Raw genomic sequence first — 25,260 nt, forward strand, 5'->3', positions numbered from 1 at the left:
CAACATAAACATAGTTATTTGCAATAGGCACGGCCAGAGTGATAATTAGAATGGTCGGAATAGCATGGATCTTAAGTGGTAACTGATAATCATGAAGCTTCGGGACCAAATTGGATGCGCAGTTAATGAAGTTCAAATTCAATCTGTTTAACATTAAAAAAAGAAAACACAAAACTAGGTTTGGAGATCAGACACCTGACATGAGTCTCCATGCTAAGACTTTCTCTCACCCAATTCCTATACCAGGGTCACTTCACAGACTCAGAGCCTCGTAAATAAAAATAGAGAAGAAGCCAATACCATTGAGGAAGAACCTGCAATAACATAACAAGCATATACTTTAACTCTTTTTCCTTAGTCTTCTCCAAAGAAAGTAAAGGTAAACATTCGCCATGTAATTGTATCGTGGGGAAAAAGACGACCTCATCTTTTTAGAGTTAGCTCTTAGTTAACGCTAATCCTTCAGGACCCAGAACATCACTGTGATGAGTGAGTTGGTTTATGGTAGTCAGTCCATCCCCCGGTAGGCCTAGTAAGTCTCTGAACCCAACCAGTGGTTACTTCCCTAGCTCCTGAATACATAGTGAATTAGATACACATATCGAGCAACGTACCCACTTAAACTGTGCAGAACACAAATGGGCCCTGGAAAATGTCATGGATTATTATAAACTTAATATAGTGATGGTTCTAACTATAGCTACTGTTCCAGACATGATCTTGTTACCGGAGCAAATCAGCACATGGGAAGCAGGGTACTGATATGGCAAATATGCTTTTCTCTACCCAATAACCAGCTAATACCGGATGCAGTGGCCTTTCACAAGCACCGGAAGTACATTTGTCCTACCTTGCCTTAGAATTACATGGACTTCATGATGTAATTAGCTTGCAAGGACCTTGATTATCTTACCATCTTATGACCTTGATGACACCAAGCTAATAAAAACTCAAGAAACTAAAATGAAAGTTGTATGCCAATGTCAGCCAAAAACCAACTGGAAATGATCATATACTTGATACTGTAACTTGTTATTAAGAAAATGTTTAATTTACAAAAATTCATTTGCTACATTACCTCTAAGGAACCCGTCTAAAGCAAGGTTTGTAAATTAAATGTTTAATTTTATATGCTCTAAGCATGCTTCAATATCTAAACCCCTTTTGAAGAAACTTTTTAAAGTTCCCCCCATGTCATAAACTTTTCTTTAATTATGTCACTATGTGCCAGGCCTGTGCTAGGTTCTGAGGAAACAGCTGTAAATAATATAGACACAGGTCTGGTTCTTAAACAGCTTACATTTAGTAGGTCATATAAGCTAGCAAGTGGGACATCAGAGAGGTACTGGGTGCCAGAGGAGTACACAGGTAGAGAGCACCCCCAAATCTGGAAGGGAGGTATCAGGGAAGAATCTCTGGAAAAAGCGATTGTCAAGGAGAAACCAGAAGAATAAGCAGGAGTTAGCTGAACGAGGGCAAGTATTCTAGACCAACAGCAGCATGCACAAAGGTCCTGAGGTGAGACACTGGTACAAAGTCAACAAATTACAAGTAGTTTAGCCCTGCTGGAACTTCAGGTTCAATCTGGACGAGAGGGTAAGAAGGCAGATGAAGAAGCGACAAAAGAGCAGGTGAACCTACAACTGGCAATGGAAGCAGGAGCCAGATCATGAAGTGACCTGGAAGGCAGTCACCCGAAAGAGCTCAGGCTTCATCCTAGAAACAAAGGGAAGTTACTGAAGGGTGGGAATGACATGGTCAGATTTGTCTTTGGGAAGACCCCTCTGGCTGTAGTGTGGGAAAAGCATCTTTTAAATCATACAAAGAAGCTCTGTCTTTGAAGAAAAAGACTCCAAAACAAAAAGTCCAAACCAAGAGCTAAAAAAAAAAAAAAAAAAAAAACTCAGCTGTTTTAGAAATAAAACATTTACTTGCAACTTAAAGGAGAACTTCTTAAGAGTCCATGGCTACAATGACCTGCAAATGTAGCATAATAAGGGATATGGTTATGTAATCTCAGGGAAGCCCTGCTTCCTAGAAACAAGAGAAAACAAGAGCAGTCCCCTTATCTCTCCCTCTCCCCAACCCCTCACCCTCCACCCTCAGCTCCACCGCCCAAGCAGCTTGTGTTTCTCAGCGTTTGTCTCTCATTTAGGAACCAAATTTGCTCAACAAAATAAGAATATGTCCATCAGCTAGGGGAAATTGCTATAAGTGGGCCAGAAAACTTTTAAAAATTAAATGCTAACAGATGAGAACCAGTTCTGATCCCAAGGTCAAGCAAAATTAATCTAAGCTATTTTGCCAACGGTCATTAAATAACAAGAATGTATACAGGTAGTTTCTAAATTAGAAAGTCTGAAACTCTACAACAGCGGGGTGTAAACATGAGCACCAGAACACAATAATTAGAATTAAACATCTCTCCGAATTTGCCTTTTAAAAATAAATTACACCGTTAAGCATTAAATGCAGGATTAAAATGTCACAGACTTCTAGTTAAATCAAAATGTGGTGACAACTACTGGCATATGACCAAATACTAAAAGAATCTCAGCTGTTTTAGAAATAAAACATTTGCTCCAACTTGCAGCACACCTTCTTAGGGTATACGGTTAAAATGAACTGCAAATATAGCATAAGAAAAACAGGTAAAAGAGATCTTTTACAGGATAAATAAAATGCTAAAATTAACCTTTAAAATCAAGATGGGGGTGGCTATAACTCACAAAAAATTTAAGACAAAGTAAATAACTATACATTCCTAAAAATTAAAATATGCACATTTTCTTGACTACTTAGAAATGTAAGCATTTGTTATTATAGACAATTCTTACAAGGTCATGTGCAAATTTTTAAAAATAACAGTATCACAATGACTTAGGAGGACATAGTCAAATTCCTTTTCTGAAGAGGATAGATTCATTACATTTTTTCTTCTGCAGTTAGAGAAAGTTTCATCTTTCCATACTTTCTAAAAATAATTTAATATTTCAAAACATGCTTTCGGTATTTGTGATTTACCAATTTGCTTAATTATTTAAAAAATTACTATTTCAAGGCCGGGCGCGGTGGCTCACACCTGTAATCCTAGCACTCTGGGAGGCCGAGGCGGGTGGATCGCTCAAGGTCAGGAGTTCGAGACCAGCCTGAGCAAGAGCGAGACCCCGTCTCTACTAAAAATAGAAAGAAATTATCTGGCCAACTAAAATATATATAGAAAAAATTAGCCGGGCATGGTGGCGCATGCCTGTAGTCTCAGCTACTCGGGAGGCTGAGGCAGTAGGATTGCTTAAGCCCAGGAGTTTGAGGTTGCTGTGAGCTAGGCTGACGCCACGGCACTCACTCTAGCCAGGGCAACAAAGCGACACTCTGTCTCAAAAAAAAAAAAAAAAAAAATTACTATTCAAAAACTACTATATTTTTACATAGTTATTATTTATTTATTGACCAATGTAAATGTCTATCATAGTAAAGAATGATGCAATGGGAACTACATCAAATTGGAAGTCAAGATATTCATTCATCCATTCATTCCTTTGTTAAACAAACATCTGAGTACTACTTTAATGCCAATGGATACTAAAAAAAAATATTTAGGCCCCTGTAGAAATATAATACCATATATTTCATCAAATTTGAAATGACATCAATCGTAAGACAAACTCTTAAGAAAGAAAAAATGATTTCAATTATGACCTACTGCCTCTCATTTGATTTGACTTTTTTCAATCTATTCAGAAAAATTTGGCAGTTCTTCCTGCCATTGCTTGACATTTTAAATGGCAACCTTTCTTTACAAATCTCAGTATGAAACAAAGCTTCATCTACTTTTGGGTATCTTTCTTTCTTGCATTTGATTGTTGTATTTGATTGTTGCTTTCAAAGAAATGTAAACGTAACTGTAATGATTCCTCCAATGGCAAATGTTTATTTCACTAACACCAAATTTACATCTCTCTACTTTGGTTCTGCCCTTTTCTCTGTATTTAATAACTTTTTGCTTCAATGCCAAATCACAACGAAATCTTTTTGAAGATACTTTAAATGGCAATTAAACATGAATATATGCAGTGCTGACACTACGACTCAATTGAAATGGCACTGAATAGAGCTATAACTAAGCTTGCATGTGCACAGGTATTGAAAACCAGATGAGACAGCCACCTGACAGCAATTGGAAGATGCCATTAATTGCTAAGTACATTCCAATTTTAGAGATATTAAAATACGAAAAAGCACATCTCTTAGAAACACAGCAGGAATGGCAGCAAACAAAGAGCACCCACTACAAGGTAACCATCATTCTGTGTACTTTATGTGTACTAGCTCAAGAAAACCTACAAAGTAGGTAGATTAAGTGCTTCTAGATGAGGAAGTTGAGGCAAGGAGGGAAAAGTCACTTGCCCAATAGCACAGAGCTAGTACATGGCCAGGCTAGCATCTGAATCCAGGCAGCATGAGTCCAGAGGCTACGCTTTTAATCACCGTGCCATCCTGCTTCTCAAGTAAATAGTAACTAGCTTTGTGAACTGAGGCACATCAGAAGGGAATCCTTTCCTTATCTGGAAAAGGAGGGGGTTAAAATGCATAATTATGGAGTTCTTTTCCAGGATCAAAATATTATAATTCTATAATCTTCTATAGTAAAACTTTGTTCCTATGCTGGTTTCTCTTTAAGCCAATACAATTCAAAGACCTTCACTGCCATTAACTGATAAGCGAAAGAAATAAAACTTTCATTATTAGTCTAAAATAGACATACTTAGGAAGACAGTAATATTTAAGAAAAACACGTACTTAAACCACTATTTCTCCTTTTTTAGGGTAATGGCCCAAAGGTTGACTGTAGGTATAAATGATCCAATTTGTGGGTTTTACTCTGCTTGGGTACTCTACTTAAGTCATTTAAAATTTTAATCCAAAATTGAAGATATGATTTCAATGTGTCAGCTTTTATAGCAACTCATAATATAGAGCCCCTCATTCTTCTTAAAATTCTGTTCATGTATGAGGGGAAAAACAATAGATTAATAACAGATGCAAATATTACACCATATTGCCTCCTGACCCAGTTTAAGGGTGGAATTAAATGTGCGTTACACACTTGACAACGCTTCTGCCCCCAGGGGGTCGTCACACCCTTTGGGTTTTCTATTACAGACCAAGCCAACTGCTCTCCCTGCTAGCTAACCCGGCTTCAGGCCCACAGCCTCTGATCAACAGGCAGCCCAGTGATAATTACAGTAATGCCTAATATTTCACGTTGAAGTTATCCTACAAGAGAAGAGTCAGTAAAGGAAAGAGATCAAAATACACAGTGCCTTCAAAGCTTTTGTTATTCTTTCTTCAATGTCAAATACCGTATCAATTCTAGTCTACCTTTCTCTTTTATATACACATCTGTATGCATACACATAAAGTAATCTGACCCAACAGAAACAAGAGAAAACATTAAAAAGTTTTCTTGAAAAAAGTGAAAAAAGGAATATAAGTGAATACTGGCAAAAAGTGGGCTTAAAAAACAACTTAGAAGATGTTCCCAGAGGGAAGGCTCTCACCAGTACATAGGATTAGGCTACTATTAATACCTACCTTCCCATGCTGCCCAGCTCTTTCATAACAAATGACAACATCTTCCCACATTTCTAGCTTCTCAAATATCTGAAGGGCTGAACTGGTACATCCCAACTCAAAGAGCAAACTTGCAAGTTGACGCTAGAAAAATCAAGTTACAATAATTAACACTTGTTAATGTAAAGAGAGATTCCTGTTTCACTTGCAGGTATATCCAATTTGCCTTTTTAAGAGTCTGCTTATTGCAATAAACGTGTAATTTCTAATATTCCACCTCTACTAATCAGGAATTTGTGACAATACAATACCTACCTTTACTTTAGCAAGCTTCTTTATAGCAAAGAGTTTAAAAACAATATAGAAACTGTTCAAAATAATCAATATATCAAATTTTTTCCAAAAACTCAAAAGAACTTAAGAAGCAAAAATCAATTATTTCTTTCTTACCAAGAGATTCTATACATAACAATCTCTGATTTGTAAAGCTTAGATACAATAAATCAATTTTTAAAACTCTGAGCAATCAATATATAGATGACATAAAATCTATGTATTAGCCCCCTTTGTGCATGTTATCTCTGGCTCTTTCTCACTCAGGTCTACTTTGATTTATTTTAAGCACATTCTAACAAACTTAGCTCCTAATTTCTCAGTCCCTGGTAAATAAAAAGGAGCAAATTGGGTTGAGGTCAGTAAGTTTAAACCCATTAAAGAAAACAAATATGTTGTGGTTTATAAGTGGCCCAACCTACAGGAATGGAAAAAAAAATATCAGGAAGGTTAAAAAAATGTAGATGAGGTTCTTGAATAAGGTATAGTTGCATATTGGTGAGAGCTGTGTTGTTTTCTCTTAAATATGCTTTTACTATTCTTCGCAAATTCAATACATATTTAAGAGTTAAGAAGCAAATGGATACGGAGAGTCCAAGATTGACAATATTAGAAAGTAAAATGAATTATGCCTAAAAATTATAAGCTAATATATTATCAAAATAAATAAGGGGAGTGGTCCAAAACATCTGTATCCCATGAAATAAAGGAGAATTTGGCTATTTTAGAGCATATGATTGGATATTTTTGAAAACTGAACACAGCATGTGGGAGCTTGAACAAATCTTAGTGCGGATGCAGTCAGTAGTTCCATCTTTTCACTTAACAGATGAAGAAAGTTGGTGATACCCAAGACGATGTGGCTAGTTAGTGACAGAGACTAATTCTCTATTCATAATAAATTGTGCTGCTATTTCTTGATATTTAAAATAACACATAAAGATATGATTATTCCTTATGAAGTACGAAAAAGTGATTTAATTTCTTAATGGCTGGGCGTGATGGTGCATGCCTGGCTACTTGGGAGGCTGAGGCAGAAGGATCACTTGAGCTCAGGAGTTTGAGGTTGCAATGAGCCATGATGACGCCACTGCACTCTAGCCTGAGCGACAGAGCCAGACCCTGTCTCAAAAAAAAAAAAAAAACACAAAAAGTGATTAAACTTCTTAATGAAAAAGGATCCTTATCTAACTGTCGAAGGATCCTAAAATATACAGCTTTCTAGAAAGATAAAATAAACATTTAGCCTAAATTCTACTTAAACAGTATTTAAGTTTCCTAATGTTTCTGTTCAGGTACAGATAAAGAACAACATCCCCAACAGACAGGTTTTGTCATAATAATAGCTCTGAAATGTTTATCTACCACAAACCACATTATACAAAGCACTTAACAAATTTCACAGATCAGAGTCAAAAACATGCTGAAAAATTCCAGCTGTAAACACCTTCTTGGTGAAGAATCTACTCCTTTTGAGATATATAGCAAAGCGTTTTATTTGCTTATGTTTTATTGAGACTCCTTCAATACATAAAGTGGATTCCAATGTGTAATAAGCCTCCCGCTCTACCCTGTGTTTAAGAATATAACCTACTTTGAGAAATCTTATATTAGGGATTCTGAACCACTGAATGGTGGGTTGGCATTTATAATTCTAAGTAACTACCTGTGTGTATACTCCATGACAGAGAGGACAGGAAGCTGATTAAAATGACAATAGCTACTAAATCATCTAGAAACTGCTGGCTGACACCATTTGACTCCACTTAACTCCTCTGTGCCATAGCTTCCTCATCTGTAAAATGGAGCTATTTCACAAAATTGTTGCACTAAAATAACGTGTGTGAAATGCAGAACAAAGCACACGCATTATACTAAATGTACAGCAAAAGTTGGTTGTTATTAGCTGGTATACAACCCAATGAAGAGATCAGGAAAGGAGGGAAACGAGACTAAAAGTCAGGAAACCAGGGCTCTAGTTCACATACAATTGTGTGATCAACACTGGAAAGTTAACTGCACTGGGCCTCAATTTCTCTTCTGTAAAATTAAAAAATTGGACTAGGTGTCTATCTTCAGTGCTAAAATTTTAAAAAATAGGGGAACCAGACCTATATAGGTGAACTACGTGGACAAGGAGCCAGAATCTCTACCCTAATAAGGGGTTTCAAGGACTGCCCTAGGTTTCGCACACCCTCAGAAAGAGGATAGCAGTTAACAGTATCTCACAACATATGTATACCGAATAAATGCTCTCTTTTACTTTTCGTAAACAATTTAGTTACAAGGTTCATGCTCTGGCAGAAAGTCCTTATTTTAAATATAAAATATTTATAAATATAAATACAAAATATTTATATAAAATATAAGTCCTATATTTTAAATATAAAAATTTATTTTGAAGCTGGGTATGGTGGTGTGCGCCTGTCATCTCAACTGTTCTTAAGGCTAAGGCAGGAGGATTGCTTGAGCCCAGGAGTTCAAAGCTGTAATGCACCATGATCGCTCCTATGAATGGCCACTGCACTCCAACCTGGCAACACTGCAAGACCCCATTTCTTCAAAGAAATTATTTTGAAAATGAAAGCATTTATAGTTTTCCTATTATTTAACTTGTAGGATTCTATTTAATATAGTTTTTAATTCTCTTAAAAAGTTTTATGAACCTAACATTGCTTTAATCAAAACAGCAACTTGACCAGGTGTGATGGCTCACACGTATAGTCCCAGCTACTTGAGCTGAGGAGTTTGAGGTGATGTCAGTGCCCTCTACCTGGGGCGACTGAGCAAGATTCTGTCTCAAAAAAAAAAAAGGCAATCTGAAGTAGTTAGCAGTCTCCAGCTAGATATTTTTATTCTTTTGACTGAAATATTTGAAAATTCAAACAAATTTAAATCATTCTTTTCTAATGCATTTACCTTTCTAATGCAAAGTATTTTTCATACCTAATGACAAACAACAAAAATACCTGAATGGCCCAGTAAGGTGGTACTTGACAACAATAGAAAATCTTCAGACGTTCCAATACAGATGTAGTTTCATCTTCAAATTGGTCTGCGAGAGCCTTAAGAACACATATCAGAATCAGAATCTATACGTGTAATAACTTTAATAAAGACAAGATTCTTATTGTCAAAGTTATATAAATGTACATATAAACAATAAAGAACTCAAGTCATTTTGATAAGGTGATGTGTGAATTTTTTTCTTGAATTTCTTTAAATGTTTAAAAAACTTTATAGTTTATCAACACTTACAGAAACATGTACATTAAAAACTGAACAGGAAAATAGTTTTAAAACTAAGATTTCCTATAATAGTTCATTCAAAGAACTAGCCTTATTGATAAGCCTTTTTAGTTTTTCTAAGAAAAACTGTTCTTTAGCGTATCTATTTCACAACATAATGCCACTTTGACGATGACACTTTCTAATATAAATCAGAAAAAAAATTATATGAAGAACTCATCTAGGATTATTTTCTCAGGAATAAAGTGAAAGAAAAAAGTAGGCCTCTAGTCAGAGAGAGCAGGTTCTCTCACTCTTCAGCAACAGAGTAATAAGGCTGGACATTCATTCACACAAGACCATCTGCATGGTGCAGTGGGCAGCCACAAGCTATGTGCATTGAAGAATCCCTCCTGTACTGAAATTCCTCTACTGGTAGTAAATAACTAAACTCTCAGAAGCTACATCAAGCAGCAGACCAACAAGACCAAGATGGCTGACTCTGAGAAAAGGTACCAGGGCCATCTGCTATGGCAAAGGCTACCAGCACTATCTGGTGGTCAAGGGATCGCCATCAAAAGAGCTCACACATTCAGCATCAAGGTGAATGCAAGTACACTCTGGAATTCCTAGACAAACACATGGACAGCAGCCCCATTACCATGCTCATCTTCTCCTGCCTCTTCACTTGCCAATAAGTTTATGTTAAGTATACATATTTGTCTGATATTATATACTTATACCTTCTCTCAACTGTGAATTATCATGACCTTTTTTCTATAATGCAGTACTCACATTTTCATTGTTTGCCAGTTGACTAGTTTTCTCAGACCTCTCTTATGAGAATTAGATGTTAGTAATATGTCAATGCTAATGTTCTGCTTTTAATGCACACATTGGGTTAGGTAGGAGAATGTCCTTGTTGTATTTGAGGATGATTAAGTACCATGTCGGCAACTTACTCTCCAAAACTTCAAGATACAAAAGACAGTTACACTGCACTTGCAACTCTTCTGTAAGTTTGAAATTGTTTCAAAGTTTTACAAAATTAATTTTAAAAATGGAATTTTTTTTTAAAAAGTACAAGACGTAGCAAGTCCAAATTTGCTCAGAAGAAAGAAAAGGACAGGAATCTACCATGTCCTTGTAAAAACCTAAGACAAGGAGACCAGTTTCTGAGCAGGGAAACTGCTCCTAAATTATAAGTTCTCTTTATTATACTAGGTGGGAGATATGTTTGTTAGCCTAGGAATGAGCACAAGTAGAATGAGCACAAGTGTGAGAAAATGTTCATTACACAACACTTCTTTGACAATCCAAGATGTTATTCAACCAAGTCAGTCAGAACAAATTGAGACATAACCAGACTCCTAAACCATCTCATTCAAAATATGTTTAAAGCTTTCTGGCCTTACTTCACAGTAACTTAATAGCAAAAAGATTGCATGCTTCTGCCCAAAGCTGTTTAGTTATGGGAGGGAGGGTAGAGAAGAATAATGTCTGGCTGAATACATATGGTTACAATACATAAATAAAGAGATCACTGAACTACTTCATGAAAAGGAGGGCAGAATCAAAATGGGGTAGGGGGACAAAAATAACTAATGCTCATTTAGAAATAACATGAACAAAACAAAAGCAACACTGTCAAATTTCCTTTTACTAAAAGACCTAATAAAATGCAAAAAAAAAATTATTTTCAAACAAAACTCATGTTGTTTGCTGTAGTTACTGCAACCAGCTAAGACATATTAAGTGCTCAGTATTTCCTGATTTATTAATAAACAGATTTATTACATATTTCAGATACTCTCAGAGACTGTGGATGATCTTAGAGTATCTAAGTGTCTCTGATAGTCCTGGATACTCTTTAAAATGGCAAAGACCACTTAGAGTGCAGAGAACCAACACTTATTTAAACTGGATACCATGAATAAGCCCCTGTGTAAGAACTTGATTAAGCCATGTGCAGGATAAAGATTAAAAACAGAACTATAGCCCATCTTCACTCCTGCACAGAAGGAACTTCCTCCTACCTTAGCCATGATAACCATCTAAATAATACTTACCTACCAATAAAAACTAAGAATATTAAATTAATATACAAAAGTAAGAGGTGATAGCTGTACTGTTATTTGCTCATTTCCTCTACTGGATCCACCATACTCTTTTTTTTATTTGCTGATTTACTGAAAATACAGGGTTATTGTTACAGTACATCTCTAGGTTTCTTAGAGTAAGATGATTTCTAGAAACTCATTCTGAGGTAATTCCATCACATTCAACCAAATTGGAGTCCTTACAGGTACAGCAAATGGGAAACGCAGTGCGGGCAAGTGAAGTCACTTGGATTCTGTTCTGGATCCAACCCCAAATAGCAAGTCATTTAACCACAATGATACTCATCTATGAGATGATTTTTTAAATGATCCTTGTGCTTCCAGCTGTCTATGAGTATGGCTTTATCAAGAGTATTTTGTTTTATTTCAAGCATTTGAGGTTTGTTGGTTAATTTTAGGCACCATTAGCTGAACACAAGTATCATGTACATTTGTTAGAAGCAAACCAAGTGCCCCGATAGTATGGAAGATGACGTTAGAATGTTAGGAGAATGGAATGGCATGAAAGTGAAGCCTCTAACTACTGTGTATATTTCTATGCATGAACATGAATACAAATGTGCTCAGTGAGAAAGCAGCACTTTGCAAGCTTTCACATAAGCCCAGAAATTTAGGGAAATGGTCTCTAAAGCAGTGTGCCCTACCCTTTCACCTACCTATTTTCTCTTTCCAGTTTTTAAATTTCATGAATTTCACATCTGAAAGTCATGGGCACTTGGTCATAAAGTAAAAACTGTATGGAGATGGTCTTTGAGGACAGATGGCAATGTCAAAAATGGGGGTAGGATCCCGGCGTGGTGGCTCATGCCTGCAACTCTAGCACTCTGGGAGGCTGAGGCAGGAGGATCGCTTGAGCCCAGGAGTTTGAGGCTGCTATGAGCTACAATGATGCCACAGTACTCTAGCCCAGGCAACAGAGCTCTCTGTCTCCCAAAAAAAAAAAAAAAAAAAATGAAGGGGGCTAGTGAATATACCCTAAACCAATCATCAAGTGTGGCTTGAAGCAAGACAGAATCTACTGTGGGAGGGTGACTGAGAGATGTGGATAAATGGAAAAGATAACAAGCAGAGCATGAGGAACTCTCTGGAGCACCGCCCAGAGATGATGCCAGGCTGCCTGGACTATTGTGACATGAGACTGTTTTCAGGTTTTAAAACTCCCTTTTAATATCATTTTTCCCAAACTCCACTTAAAAAGCATTTATACTTTGAGTGTCCTTTGAGAAAACATATTTGTGCATATGGATTCCCCCGACTCCATACAACAACAACTGCCAAATCTTCCAGGAGCCACTGTACCACAGGTCAGGGGATATCTCTATGGAATGGGGAATAAAAGGATAAAAAAAAGGATAAAACTCTAGAAAGCAATAATGTCCCTCTTTTTCCAATGCTCTGTTTTCAATAGAGTAAAAACTTCTCAGAAGAACAAGAGAAGATCAAGACTACATTTTAAAATTAGCCCATGGAGAGTGATTTAGCACATGAGGACAATTCAGAACAAGATCTGGTATGATTTAGACTTTATTTATGAGCTTGTATCTAAAAGTATGGCACATACATCTCCAAAAGAGCAGAGCTAGTCCCAAAGGAACTGCCCTTTCCCTGAAAGCTATTCATTCTCACTAGCATGATTTCCAAGTGTTTATTGGCTTTCTGAAGAGCTGAGTAGAATTAGCTGATAATCTAAAACGTATGACTGATCATATGCCAAATCACCTTATACTTGCTTTGTTGTGCAATCTTTGTGTGTGTGTGTGTGGAGGGGGAGATGAGATTTATTATTAAACTATGTACTTAATAAAATATATCCAACAGTTGGGCTGAACAGTTTCTCTGACAAGAGTCCGAAGTCATTCAGCTGTGATTTACAAATAGAGTACTCAAGCTAACTGCCATCTCAAACCCCTAAGCCAAGAAAATTTCCAGTGGGAAGAGGGAGAACGACAAAATCTATTAACACACCTAAGTATCAACAACACCATTAAACCTATTGTTAACCCAGTTTTACCTCATACATAGGAAAACTGTAGCTCTAAGAGATAAAAATGACTTGCCCAGAGTCATAAAGCCATGAACTAGGTGAGCCTGTCTGACTCCAAAGACCAGAGTTGGCAGCTTCATTAAAACCTTCTGTCATAACTATGTGGACAACGGTCAGATCTATGGAAACAGAATAGCTTCTCATAGAAAAATATTGAGAACTCTATTTAATCATCTTTTTTTCTCCTAAATCCCATAATATGGGAGTCAGGGTGTGAACCTGGTCAAGAAGATGCGCACTTATTGCTTCTGTCCTAAACACAGACAGAATTTAGAGTGTGGACTGGAAGGAACTGGGTCTACTAACTTATGTGATTCCAGAGTGAAGAGATGAAGATAAAGAGGCAGCCCTCAAGGACACTCACATGGATGTCTCGAACACTCCCTTAATCAGCCCACCTTGGGTTAGCAGTTCTACTTTTTGGTTTCAGAACCCCTTTAAACTCTTATAAATTACTGAGGGATTCCAAAGAGTTTTTGTTTCTGTGGGTTATAATCTATCAACATTTATCATATTGGAAATTTAAACCAAGAAAAATTTAAATGTTTATTAATTCATTTTAAAATAACAGATTTATTATATTAACATAAATAGCATGTTTTTATGAAAAATAACTATGTTTTCCAAAACAAAACAAAAAGAGTCTTGAAAAGTGTGGCATTGTCTTACAATTTTGCAAATCTCTTTAATGTCTGATTTAATAGATGACAGCTAGATTATCAGATTTGCTTCTGTAGTCAATCTGTTACAATACGATATTTTGGTTGAAGTTTATGAAGAAAATCTCGCCTCACACAGATATGTAGTTGGAAAAGGGAGGAGAACGTTAGGAGCTTTTTCAGTTAATTGTGGATGTCATTCTTTGACACTACACCAAAATTCAACATATGGTGGTTTCTTAAAGGTTACTTACAATGTGGAATTTGAAATTCTATCAATGAACTTTTCTTCGTCACATTAAATACTCTGTTACATTAAAATCCCCTGGTCTAAAATCAAAAAACAAAAATACTCACTGGTCTACCTTGCACTTTGAATAGATCTTGTTTACCCAGGCTTGATTTTTTAACACCATGCATCGGTCATTTGGATAAGCTTACATTCCCAATGTTGACACATTTCATATAAAACCAAAAAATTTCAAGCATTAATATCACCACCAGTCGCATCAAAAAACTCTTGTCCCAATACTTGAAATATTAGGAAGCTGTTGCATTCACAGTTGCAGATTCAAGTTTCCCAAAACTCTCATTTTTTTCTTCAAAGGTCAGAATTGTATCATTGCTAATAAACACCGTCAATTATTTTCCTTGAACTGGTGAGCTTACTTCATTCATTTTTGAGGAAATTCCTGTCAAATATCCAAATCCAAATACCTACAGTTTGTCTGTCAGCAGTTCTTTCTAGTTAAAACAGTGTTCCAAGGAAAAAACAGATAGTTCAGCTTTTTCTTGAGACAAGCATTGCACTTACGCAAGCAGCACAAGTGTTTTGCATTTTGAATTTCAACACATTGAATATTAAAAAGGCATGGTCTCAAGGGTAAAGATAATAAAATAATATTTACTCCTTCATAAGACATTTGTATATAAAAGTCTTTTTTTTTAAATTATGAATGTGTGATAGTGAAACACACAGTGACTACTAGCACAGTCTGGTGCCCCTACCTTGATCTGAGCAAAGGGGCAAGCAGTTTGACTCCCCCCGCCCCACTGTTTCTGCACCAATATGCAATTATCAACAGAGAGAAAAGGTAAATTATGTCTCAGTCTTATTATAAAGATAGTTTTGACCTACAAACCAGACTCTGAGAACTGCTGCCTTAGGATTAGTAGATGTATAAGCTCTCATGCCTTCCCTATACCTCACCTATATCCAACTTTCTCCCAATACTTCTCCTGGGGACCTTGCTCAGTGTTTAAGGAAGTACTTTAAAGTTCTTATGTATTATCTTGTCTTAAGAGATTAGGAAATGAGAGTACAAGTTGGCCTGTTTATAATCTGCAAATAATACAAAAGTTCAAAGAATAATAAATATTTATTGATTATTAAAACCTGCGTGAATATTTTAAATTCCTAGCATTATCTTTTCTTTGAAAGTTAAAATAGTTGAGTCTAATAATCATTAGATACTACTTTCCTGAGTAGGTCCCAGTCAAATGCAAAGCACCTGTTCTTAAGAGAGCTCAATTTCAATTGGCCCCAGGTAGTCAGCCCTCAACAGTCACTCTGGAAATTTCCTGCTGCCACTCAGTCCCCTGTTAAATCACAGCACTGGCCTCCAGAGCTTGGTGAATGCCCTTTTAGTCTCTCTTCTGTGTGTACCTGGGCATGAGACAGAAAAACATCTGGAGCTGCTATAGATTAACAGGCTACCTCTGCTTAAGGCAGTCTTTCCCACACACACCCATAACCATCACCCACACTCCAACCCAGAAGCTCTGACAGCTAGGCTAAAGATCTATATTTTAATAAGCACTCCAGGAGGTGATGTTTGTATGCTCAGGCAAGTTTGGGAAATGCTGCCTAAGGGTATTAAGATGTACACAGAATGCTATCGCAGGGAAAACTAAAGCATCAATTCAATCAACATAATCTGACCTTGTCCAAAGAACTTAGGTTTGTGGTCTCTAGAATGTGACTGAAGTTATTATTTGGTGCCTTTGGAAGTGTGCTTTAAATGGGTATAATTATACTCCATCCTATTAATAAGTTCCTTTGCTATTAACTATTTTTTACTTTTCTGTCACTTTCTAGGGTTTTTTACTTTTCATTATCACTAATAAAGTATATATTATGTTGTATGTCACTTGTCCCTTTCTGATCCCACTTATCTACGAACTAGTCATTGCATATTTTTTACAACTCTATTATCATGAAGCTCATATCCTGGATTCAGTCTATCAGCGTCCCTCTGGGCAGCCCCCTTTCTTGGCCTTATCAGAAGCTGATTTCACTCATCCATTTGCATGTTCCTTTCCCACACAGTACCATATCCTGATATTGTGTGTGTTCCATTTCCTATCCCTTCCACCTAAATTGTAGGACTTTAGAGGCTGAATTCCACAACCAAAACCTTTCTCACAAAAGCCTCTATTCACTTCTTCCTGCTTATGCTCATTCAACTCCTTTCCTCCAGATTATGCCAAGTCTTCTACTGATACCATGTTTCCTTTTTAAGCCAGTTCTCCTAGCTTCCTTAAGGCATGGCAGATAAAAGCATGGACTTCGAAATCAGGTAGGCCTGGTTTAAATTCTAGCTCAGCTCTAAGACCATGGGTGAGTCACTTAAATTTTCTATCCCTCAGTTTCTTCATCAGTAAAAATGTATTAATAGGCCGGGCGTGGTGGCTCACGCCTGTAATCCTAGCACTCTGGGAGGCCGAGGCGGGTGGATCGCTCAAGGTCAGGAGTTCGAGACCAGCCTGAGCAAGAGTGAGACCCCGTCTCTACTAAAAATAGAAAGAAATTATATGGACAACTAAAATATATATATACAAAAAATTTGCCGGGCATGGTGGTGCATGCCTGTAGTCCCAGCTACTCGGGAGGCTGAGGCAGGAGGATCGCTTGAGCCCAGGAGTTTGAGGTTGCTGTGAGCTAGGCTGACGCCATGGCACTCACTCTAGCCCGGGCAACAGAGTGAGACTCTGTCTCAAAAAAAAAAAAAAAATGTATTAATAGATAATGCCTACTTACTCGGATTATTTAGTATCTGCATATAAATGGTAAGCAAAAGTAATAATACACAGTTAATTAAAGGGTAATAACTATATATAGCTCTGTATAAACAGTAGTAACTGTAATTATTCTAACAAACAAAAGCACAGCTACAATCATGAGCAAATCCTAATATACTTTCCAATAACTTTCAAATGCATATGCACATTGTTATTAATGCAGATGAAATACAGAGCTAGAATGTAAAATACATTTTCATGTCTCAGGTATTTGAAAAGCTCAATGGCATGACCCAGACTACTACACATGAAGCACTGTAATTATCCCAATGTTCAGATTTCCTAGGTAGTCATGCTTGCTTTTAATCAGTACCTAAACTTCCCCTCCTGTAAAGTGAATGTAACAGTCCACATTTATCAAAGACTGACTAGGTGCCAGGCACTATTCCAAGCATTTCATGAGTATCAGTGCTGGTAGGAGGTAGGCGTGGCTGCTGTCCCCACTCTACAGATAAGGCACGTGAAGCACATGAGGTTAGGAAGCTTAACTTCGGCCTTAGCGAGCATGTGATTTCTTTTCCTTTTGGATTGTGGAGTCTCTGGATAATGAATCTGCTGCTATTCTGACAACAAACTTCCTGATTCTTAAGAAGGCAGAAAAAAGCAGAGCTATGAGAATGAGGGTGAGAAAAGAGAGAGAGAGAAAGAGCTGATGATCTGTTTGAGCCCCTGAATGCAGCTATCTCTGAACTGGAATACCCCTACCCCTCCCAGCTATAATAGCCAAAAAACTTCCTTTTTTTTTTTTTTTTTAATTTTCTTCTCTATGGCCATTTTGAATTGGGTTTCTGTCCCTTACAACCAAAAGATTCCTTATTAAGACCTGTTTTTAAACTTTACTGAAGCGAAAGTGTCAATAGTCTTGAAAAGCTCTAAACTTCAATCTGTCCATTATAAGCACCTTACATTTAGGAGAAGGATGTTCGAAATAAGTCTGAAAATCAAATGTAGTTTCTCAAATTTGAAGCCATAACCACTCGTTAGGCAAGCCAAATACAGCCAAGGTCAGCCTGAATGACTAGCTCTTGTCACCTCTTCCACCTCCCAGTCCTTCTTCAGTGTCCATATGACAGCCATATATTCCCCACTCACAGTTACACATCAAGGTCAATACCAGGTCTGCCAAATATAATACATGTGGATGTACTTTTGTGAAAACAATATGTGAAAATATAATTGAGCACATGAAGATCCTGAAACACTAAAACATGGGAGAGAAATTTTTAATGTATTAATAGAATAAGTGACCAGTTTGTAATATAAAGGAAAAGCTACGCTGAGAAATATAGAATGAACGTTTTTCCAGTTAATTAAGGAGTTAATTCACAAACTCCAGTCTCTTATCACTTCTTCTTATGAGCTCAAAGTGTAGTGATTTATGCATTAATTCATCATTTTCTTAGGAAACTCAATAAAAAAAACTGACATGCCTTTATCTCTTTTCCTTTCTCTTAAAAAAAAAAAATACAACCAACTAAACTGTGAATTACTGCCCTGTGGGAACTATTAACCTCAATGTGATCATAGTGACTACTCTGTTCCTATTAGCTTTGGCATTGGGGCTTGTTACTGTACTGAGAATTTGGACTGGAATGATATCAGAAAGGCTGGTCTCTACAGCTCTCAGATTACTGAAGTGCCAGATGAAAATTCAGTCTTTACTTTAGCTAAGTCTCAATTAGTCCCGCTAATAAGTAGGTAATTCAAAATTCATTTCTTTTCAAACTCGACATTTAGCAAACATCCATTGAGTGCCCATTTTGAGAATATAAAAATAAGTAAAATATAGAACCTGACCCCTCAAAAAGCTCACACACTAGCTGTCAAGGAAAGGTTTCCAAATAAAGCATAATATAAGTACTAAATGCTGAAATACAGCTATGAAAATACAGAGTCCAGAAATAAACACATATAGTCAGTTGATTTATCAACAAAGGTGCCACAAGAAAGAGGGGAGGCCAGTCTGTGTTAAGGAGAGAAAGTGAGGAGGGTTGAAACAGTCTACCTGAAAAATGATGATGACCCTAAAGTACATTAATTCGCATATTAGCTAGTGGATAAGAGTGAACTTCTGCAAGCCTTCTCTCATAATTTAGAAGGCAGCTAAGACAGGTCAAAAGCCTAGGGCTGCTGATGGAAACTTGCCCTCATGATCAGTATTTGGCTGGAGGACAGGAGGTGGCAGGCAGCACAAATCATCCTTTGCCCCTGTGACAATACCAAGGGGAGCTATTGGCACTGTCACTCCATGGGGAGGTGGACATCCATAGCTGGACGTCTTCATGGGAAACTGCGGCATCCTGGGGAGGCCAGACCTGCACCTGAGAACATGCGGTGTTGTCTCCTGCTTGGTTTGACTAAATATTACATTCCTACATTTGTGCTTCTTTCTCACTGTCATATCCCCATCCCTTAGAGAGAACCACACACTTACATCGTTATTCTCAAGGTGAGATGATCCTCCCAGGCTAGCTCTCTTCCTTTCCACCATACAGTGGGCAATTCTGATGAGCTAGGTCTGGGGGCATAAAAGGAGGCCCCTGTTAATACGTTTGATGTACAGCTAATGTAAGTTTCCCATATAGTCAACCTCATACCCATTTTCTGGGTTGTTAAATCTTTCTCTGACCCTGCTATCCCATCCTTTAAACACTTTAACCTTTTTCTTGATGAACAGGTGCCTCTCCTAACCACTGTAAGCCTTCTGCATCTTTTGAAGCCTCTAAGTTCAACATGAGAATACCTCACACATTGTTTAGTTCACTGCTCTAGGCGTAGCTCATCTGTTGGGTTGTCATTTTGGTGAGGGTGATCCAGTATTCCAGACTATGACTTCTGTAGCTCAGTACCACTGGCTATGCTTCAGACACTCACTGAGAGGAGGTCCTCCTAATTGGGTCTCTATCTCTTATTCTTGGCTCTTCACGTGGGATCTTGGTCCTGCTACTACCTCCTCTGGATGCTTACTCTGCCTCTGAGGCTCAAGCATACTGCCACCTTGCACATCTAGGAGATACTGTCTCAGTCTCACATGTCTTGTCATAAGGAAAGGAATGAGGGATGAAGCAACAGAAGGTGTGGGGGCTACTTAAAAAGAGAAGCATCTCTATTACAACAGCGAGAGGGCCCAATTACCTCAGATCCCCAGTTCAGGTCCCTAGAGGAAGACGTAGAGGGAAGATCCATGCCAATCCTAGAGAAGGCTGCTAGTTAGACACACTCTGGCCACATGTGCAAAGTCTGCAGTCAGCCCTCCCACTCAAAGGAAAAGCCTCTAAGGTGATGAGACCCATATAACTACAGAGGGAACTCACATTAAGCATCAATATGATCAACTTTGGCAATCATCAGGCATTTAAGGAAAAGCAATATCTATGAAAAAGAAGGGCCAGGATGAACATATAAAACAATTCACCTCTGAGAAGAGAGAATTCATGGAAAGAAAACAATTTTTAAAATTCTAATATGCAAAAAAATTAAATGAGATACTGCATCTATAAAATAAGAAATGGTTATTATGAATAAGAACAATCAGAAAAATACAGACCTCCTGAAAATTAAAAATAATTGTCAAAATAAAAAAGTTCATGGATAGACTGAATATTAGGAATTGGGCTAATGATCAAAACCAGTGGATACAGAAGAAAAGGTAGAAGAAATCTCGTATAACAATCAAGCAAAAAGACAAAGAGATAAAGCCTTTAAGAAAAGAGTCATGCAAGACAGACCCAGGAGGTTTCCACACAGGTATACTAAAATTCCAATTGCAAAACTGAATTGGAGGAAGAAGTTTTTTTAAAAATGAAGGAAAAAGTATAAAGAAATAACAGAAGACAACTCCTCTGAACTATAGAGACACGATTGCTCACAGTTAAAGAACCTAGTTTATCCTCCAGGAGACAAATAACAACATGACAACATGACCACTAACATTTACTAAGCACTTGCCACCTGAGAGACACTGCTTTAAATATTAACTCATATGTCCTCATAAAAACTCCCATTACATACATGAGGAAACTGAGGCACAGAAAGGTTAAGTAGTTTGTCCAAGGCATACTCAGCTATTATTATGACTCCAGGGACCAGGCTCAAATGTAGATATAGTCAGAATTCTAAGAATGAAGAGAAAATTCTAAAAATTTTCAAAACGAGAAGAAAAGAAACATAAAATAGGACTAGAATCAGACTGCTACACTTATCAACAAACAGGGATGCTGGAAGATATATATTTAAACATAATGACCTCATTTAAAGTCCAGCCAAATTACTAAATTATGATGGAAAAATACTTTTTACAAAGACTCTAATTTTACCATACATATTCTTCATATGAAAAAGTTACCAACAAAAAAAAAAAAAAAAAAGGGGAAAACAAGAAAGATAACACCTGAGACGAAAGAAACAATGGTAGCTGACTATGACCTAGCAAAGAGAATAAAATAGAAATTAATGGAGAATTCCCTGGACCTTGATTCTTGTAATAGTTTCCTTCCAGTAGCAAAGATTTAGAGACAAGGCACCATATTTTCTTCTCCATGGGTCCAATCACACCATTTGGTTGAATAATTATGGTTATGGTTGAATGGTTATGAATAAACACATAACCATAATTATAATGCTGTAAAATTGGATTAAAGTTTTTAAAATCAACACATAGACCAAACACATGACAAAAATTACACACAAAAATACACAATAACAATCTATAACAACTAAGAAATAACATAAAAATGGAAGAAGGGATGAGAGGTGCAATGAGCTCATCAATCTCAGCATGGAAGCAACAGCTAGTATCTAAAGATGACAAATCAAGAAACAGAAGTATTTAAAGAAGTATAAATATTTAAAGTTATAATGGAAACCACTAGAATAACAACTAAAAAAGAAACTGCTAAAAATGAACTAGGAATTGGGGAAGGATTTATATCTTTCATTTAAAATCCTTCTGCGTGAACTAGATTTTTTTATTATGTGCAGTACTGAAATTTTTAATATGCAATTTAAAAATAAAAATATACTCATTAATGGACACCTTCAAAAATAGGGGATTGGTTAAACAAATTGTAGCACCTCTATTTAACAGAGTGACACGTGACTGTTGGAATGAATGAGATAGATTCACAGGTATTGGCATGCAGAGTTGATCAAGCTGTTACGATAAGAGGGCAAACGGGTATAAAGCAACATGGATTATATGATCCCATTTATGCTAATGTATTTATGTTTCTGTGTGAAAAGAAGTTTAGAGGGTAGAAATTGTTGAGATTGGAAGACAAGCAAGGGAAAAAGAAAGCTGTTGTTTTTTACTTTCCACTTCTATATTGCTTACATTTTTTATAATGAGCAAGTGTTAGTTCTATAATTAAAAGCAATTAAGAACAGTGACATAGTTTAAAAAAATAAAACATACTTTGCTACTACTAACCATGGACTTGGTTCAGGTGTTACACATAATGCCTGCAGAATGTGGTAATTCCACTAGTACAACAACAAAAAAAATCCATAAAGGAACTCTTTCTCAACTCTTTCTCAAATTATTCAAACACAAGTGCAAGGCTCAGTGTACAAATTCTGACAGTACATTACTGTGACCAATTTTCCTCCAGTCTGGGTTTTGTTATGACATGCCCTTAATCCTTACTAGAAATTAATGATATAGGTCACGAGGCTCATATAAAGAAAGGACTACCAACTTTTAAGAGAAATGTTTCAGCCCACACAGGAGCAATAATCTCCACAATGGTAACAATCATTGTGTTCTGGGTCCTCCTCCCTCCATAATTAACCATGATAAAAATCCCTATTCCTTCAAAGCAAGCATGCAGCTATAGTATCAAGAACAGATGTTCTACAAAGAAAAACTCATTTAAAAATTATGAAATCTGATTTAACTACCACAGTTAAGAAAATCAAATTGCAATTTCAAACAGACTCCAGTGACAGAAAACTGCAATATTCTTCAATTCCCAATTCAATGCAATGTCTTCCCAGAAATTCAGGGGTGAAGGAAAATATTCCTGCCAAGTAATCATCTTTAGAGGCACAGCTACTTGGACAGGGACAGATCTTCACAATTTAAATTAACAGGCTTAAGAGATAACTAAGTAATGAAAATCCATTAGCAAGATTATTTTAACAATAAACATAAAATAATCTAACTTTAACCCCCAATGACTGAACTAAGTTTACCTAACATCAGGTTAGAGCAGTTTATCATGAAATTTAGGCAACAATGACAAAGTTGGTTTACACATTTTTCCCCACAATTTTTTTGGTTTGGACATAAATAATATGGTCTCTGAAGGTTTGTGGTTTCAATTAATTTGCTTCATATCTGGATTACATATTGTTTTAATCCATTTTGTGCTGCTATAAACAGAATATTCAAGATTGGGTAATCTATAATGAACGGAGATTTTACTTCGTGAAGTTCTAGAGGCTGGAAGTCCAAGATGGAGGGGCCAGCATCCGGTGAGGGCCTTGCTGTGTCATCACATGGCCATGGCGGAAGGCAGAAGAACAAGAGTGAAAGCGAGAGAGACAGATAGAGTGGGGAAGGGGGCCAAACTCATCCTTTTATCCAGAACCTACTCTCTGGTGATAACTAACCCACTCCCGTGATAATGGCATTAATCCATTACTCAGGGCAGAGGCCTCATGACCTAATCCCCTCTTTAAAGTCCCACCTCCTAATGCTGTTGCATTTGGGGATTAAGTTTCCAACACATGAACCTTGAGGGACACGTTTAAACCATAGCATATGTATAACACACTACTTTCACCATACTAAAGAAGATGTGATCTTATGATAAAGAAAATGTTGCACATATGAAATGGATCAGATGGGGCAGGGAAAGCTGAATGAGGATAGTGAGTACTATTTTATATGCCACTGGTAAAAAAAAGCAGAGTATAAATGATTACTGAAGAATATGATCTCATTTTATTTCAAGCAGCTTCTGAATCATAGCCATTAAATAAACAGTGCTTCCATAAACATTATTTGCTTCATCACCAACATCACCATAGCCTTGACTATGCAATAATTAAAGCACTCCAGCCTAAAATAATTTCATAAGATAGAGCGTTTTTAATGGCTTGTCCTGAACTTGGAGTTCCTTCCTCCTCTGTGGATCTTATAACATAATCTTGATGTATTTACCTTTAGGTGTGATGCAACAATTTCTTTGTAAGTTTAACATGTGTCACTTAGAAATCCCTTCCAATCTGCTCTTCTTTAAGACCTGCCTTTGGAGCCTTTAAAGTGACTGCCTGTAACTGTGTAAGTTACAGTCCAGACTGTCATTAACCAGCTAGACAAATTAGAGCAAGTCACCTGACTTCACCACACCTACGTTTCCTCAGCATATAAGACAAGATTAAGCTTCCCCTAAGGCTCCCTTCTAGCTTACTTTTCTCCTCCAGCTTTAAAAGTTTATCGTTTTATCACTTTATCCAGCATGGAAGGGAAAAGATTTTCACAGAAACTAAAACAGAATTTTTTTTAGAAGCTCAGACTCGGGGGGATGGGGGGGGGGCATGGGCAATATATATAACCTGAACTTTTGTACCCCCATAATGAGCTGAAATAAAAAAATAAAAAAATAAAATAAATATACATTGCTTAGCAAAAAAACAAAAAAAAAACCATTGTTTTCTATATACATACATTTCTAAATCATTTTCCTCCTATTCTTTAGGGATGTAGTAACTTCAAAAACACAGTAATATCAAACTCTGAATCAGAGGAATTGGCAAAAATTCAGATTATGAGCTAAATGACTCAACAGTGACAGAAAATTAGACAAAGTGTGCGCCCATCCTGTAACATGATCTGGCTAATTTCCAAAATTTATGGGTTGAGGGAGTAAAAAGATTTTTTCTATGGTACCACCCTATAGAGGCAGAAATAACAACTTCCTAATTCTGTTCTACCAGTAGAGAGCTACACAACTCTTTTGATAATGTAGCAGTTGGATGGCAAAATGAAGAGACTTCAAATACAGTTAAGGCCAAGGAAAGGACAAAACTCTAGGGCACAGTGATTGGACTCTTTTTTTAAACCCATGTTCCTCACTCAAAACACATTCTTGTTATTTGACATCAAAAAACATAACCTTCACAATTCAGACTGATACAGGTTTTGAATTGAAAAGATATACACTTATAAACTCATAAAAGATTTACTTTTATGGGTTTTTTTAAAAACCTCCTTGAC

At 36.8% G+C, this 25,260-nt stretch overlaps 1 protein-coding gene across 1 annotated transcript in view; it reads right to left on the minus strand.

Moving 5' to 3' along the window:
* TTC27 (tetratricopeptide repeat domain 27) overlaps positions 1-25,260 on the minus strand; it is a 146,187-nt gene that overhangs the window by 58,262 nt on the left and 62,665 nt on the right. The window contains exons 11-12 of the mRNA XM_069494121.1: positions 8,877-8,972; positions 5,596-5,718 (exon numbers count right to left, since the gene is read on the minus strand). Coding sequence (XP_069350222.1) covers positions 5,596-5,718; positions 8,877-8,972 — 219 coding nt within the window. The remainder of the gene's footprint in view (positions 1-5,595; positions 5,719-8,876; positions 8,973-25,260) is intronic.

This window comes from Eulemur rufifrons, chromosome 19 (assembly GCF_041146395.1).
Source record: "Eulemur rufifrons isolate Redbay chromosome 19, OSU_ERuf_1, whole genome shotgun sequence".
Taxonomy (NCBI): Eukaryota; Metazoa; Chordata; class Mammalia; order Primates; family Lemuridae; genus Eulemur; species Eulemur rufifrons.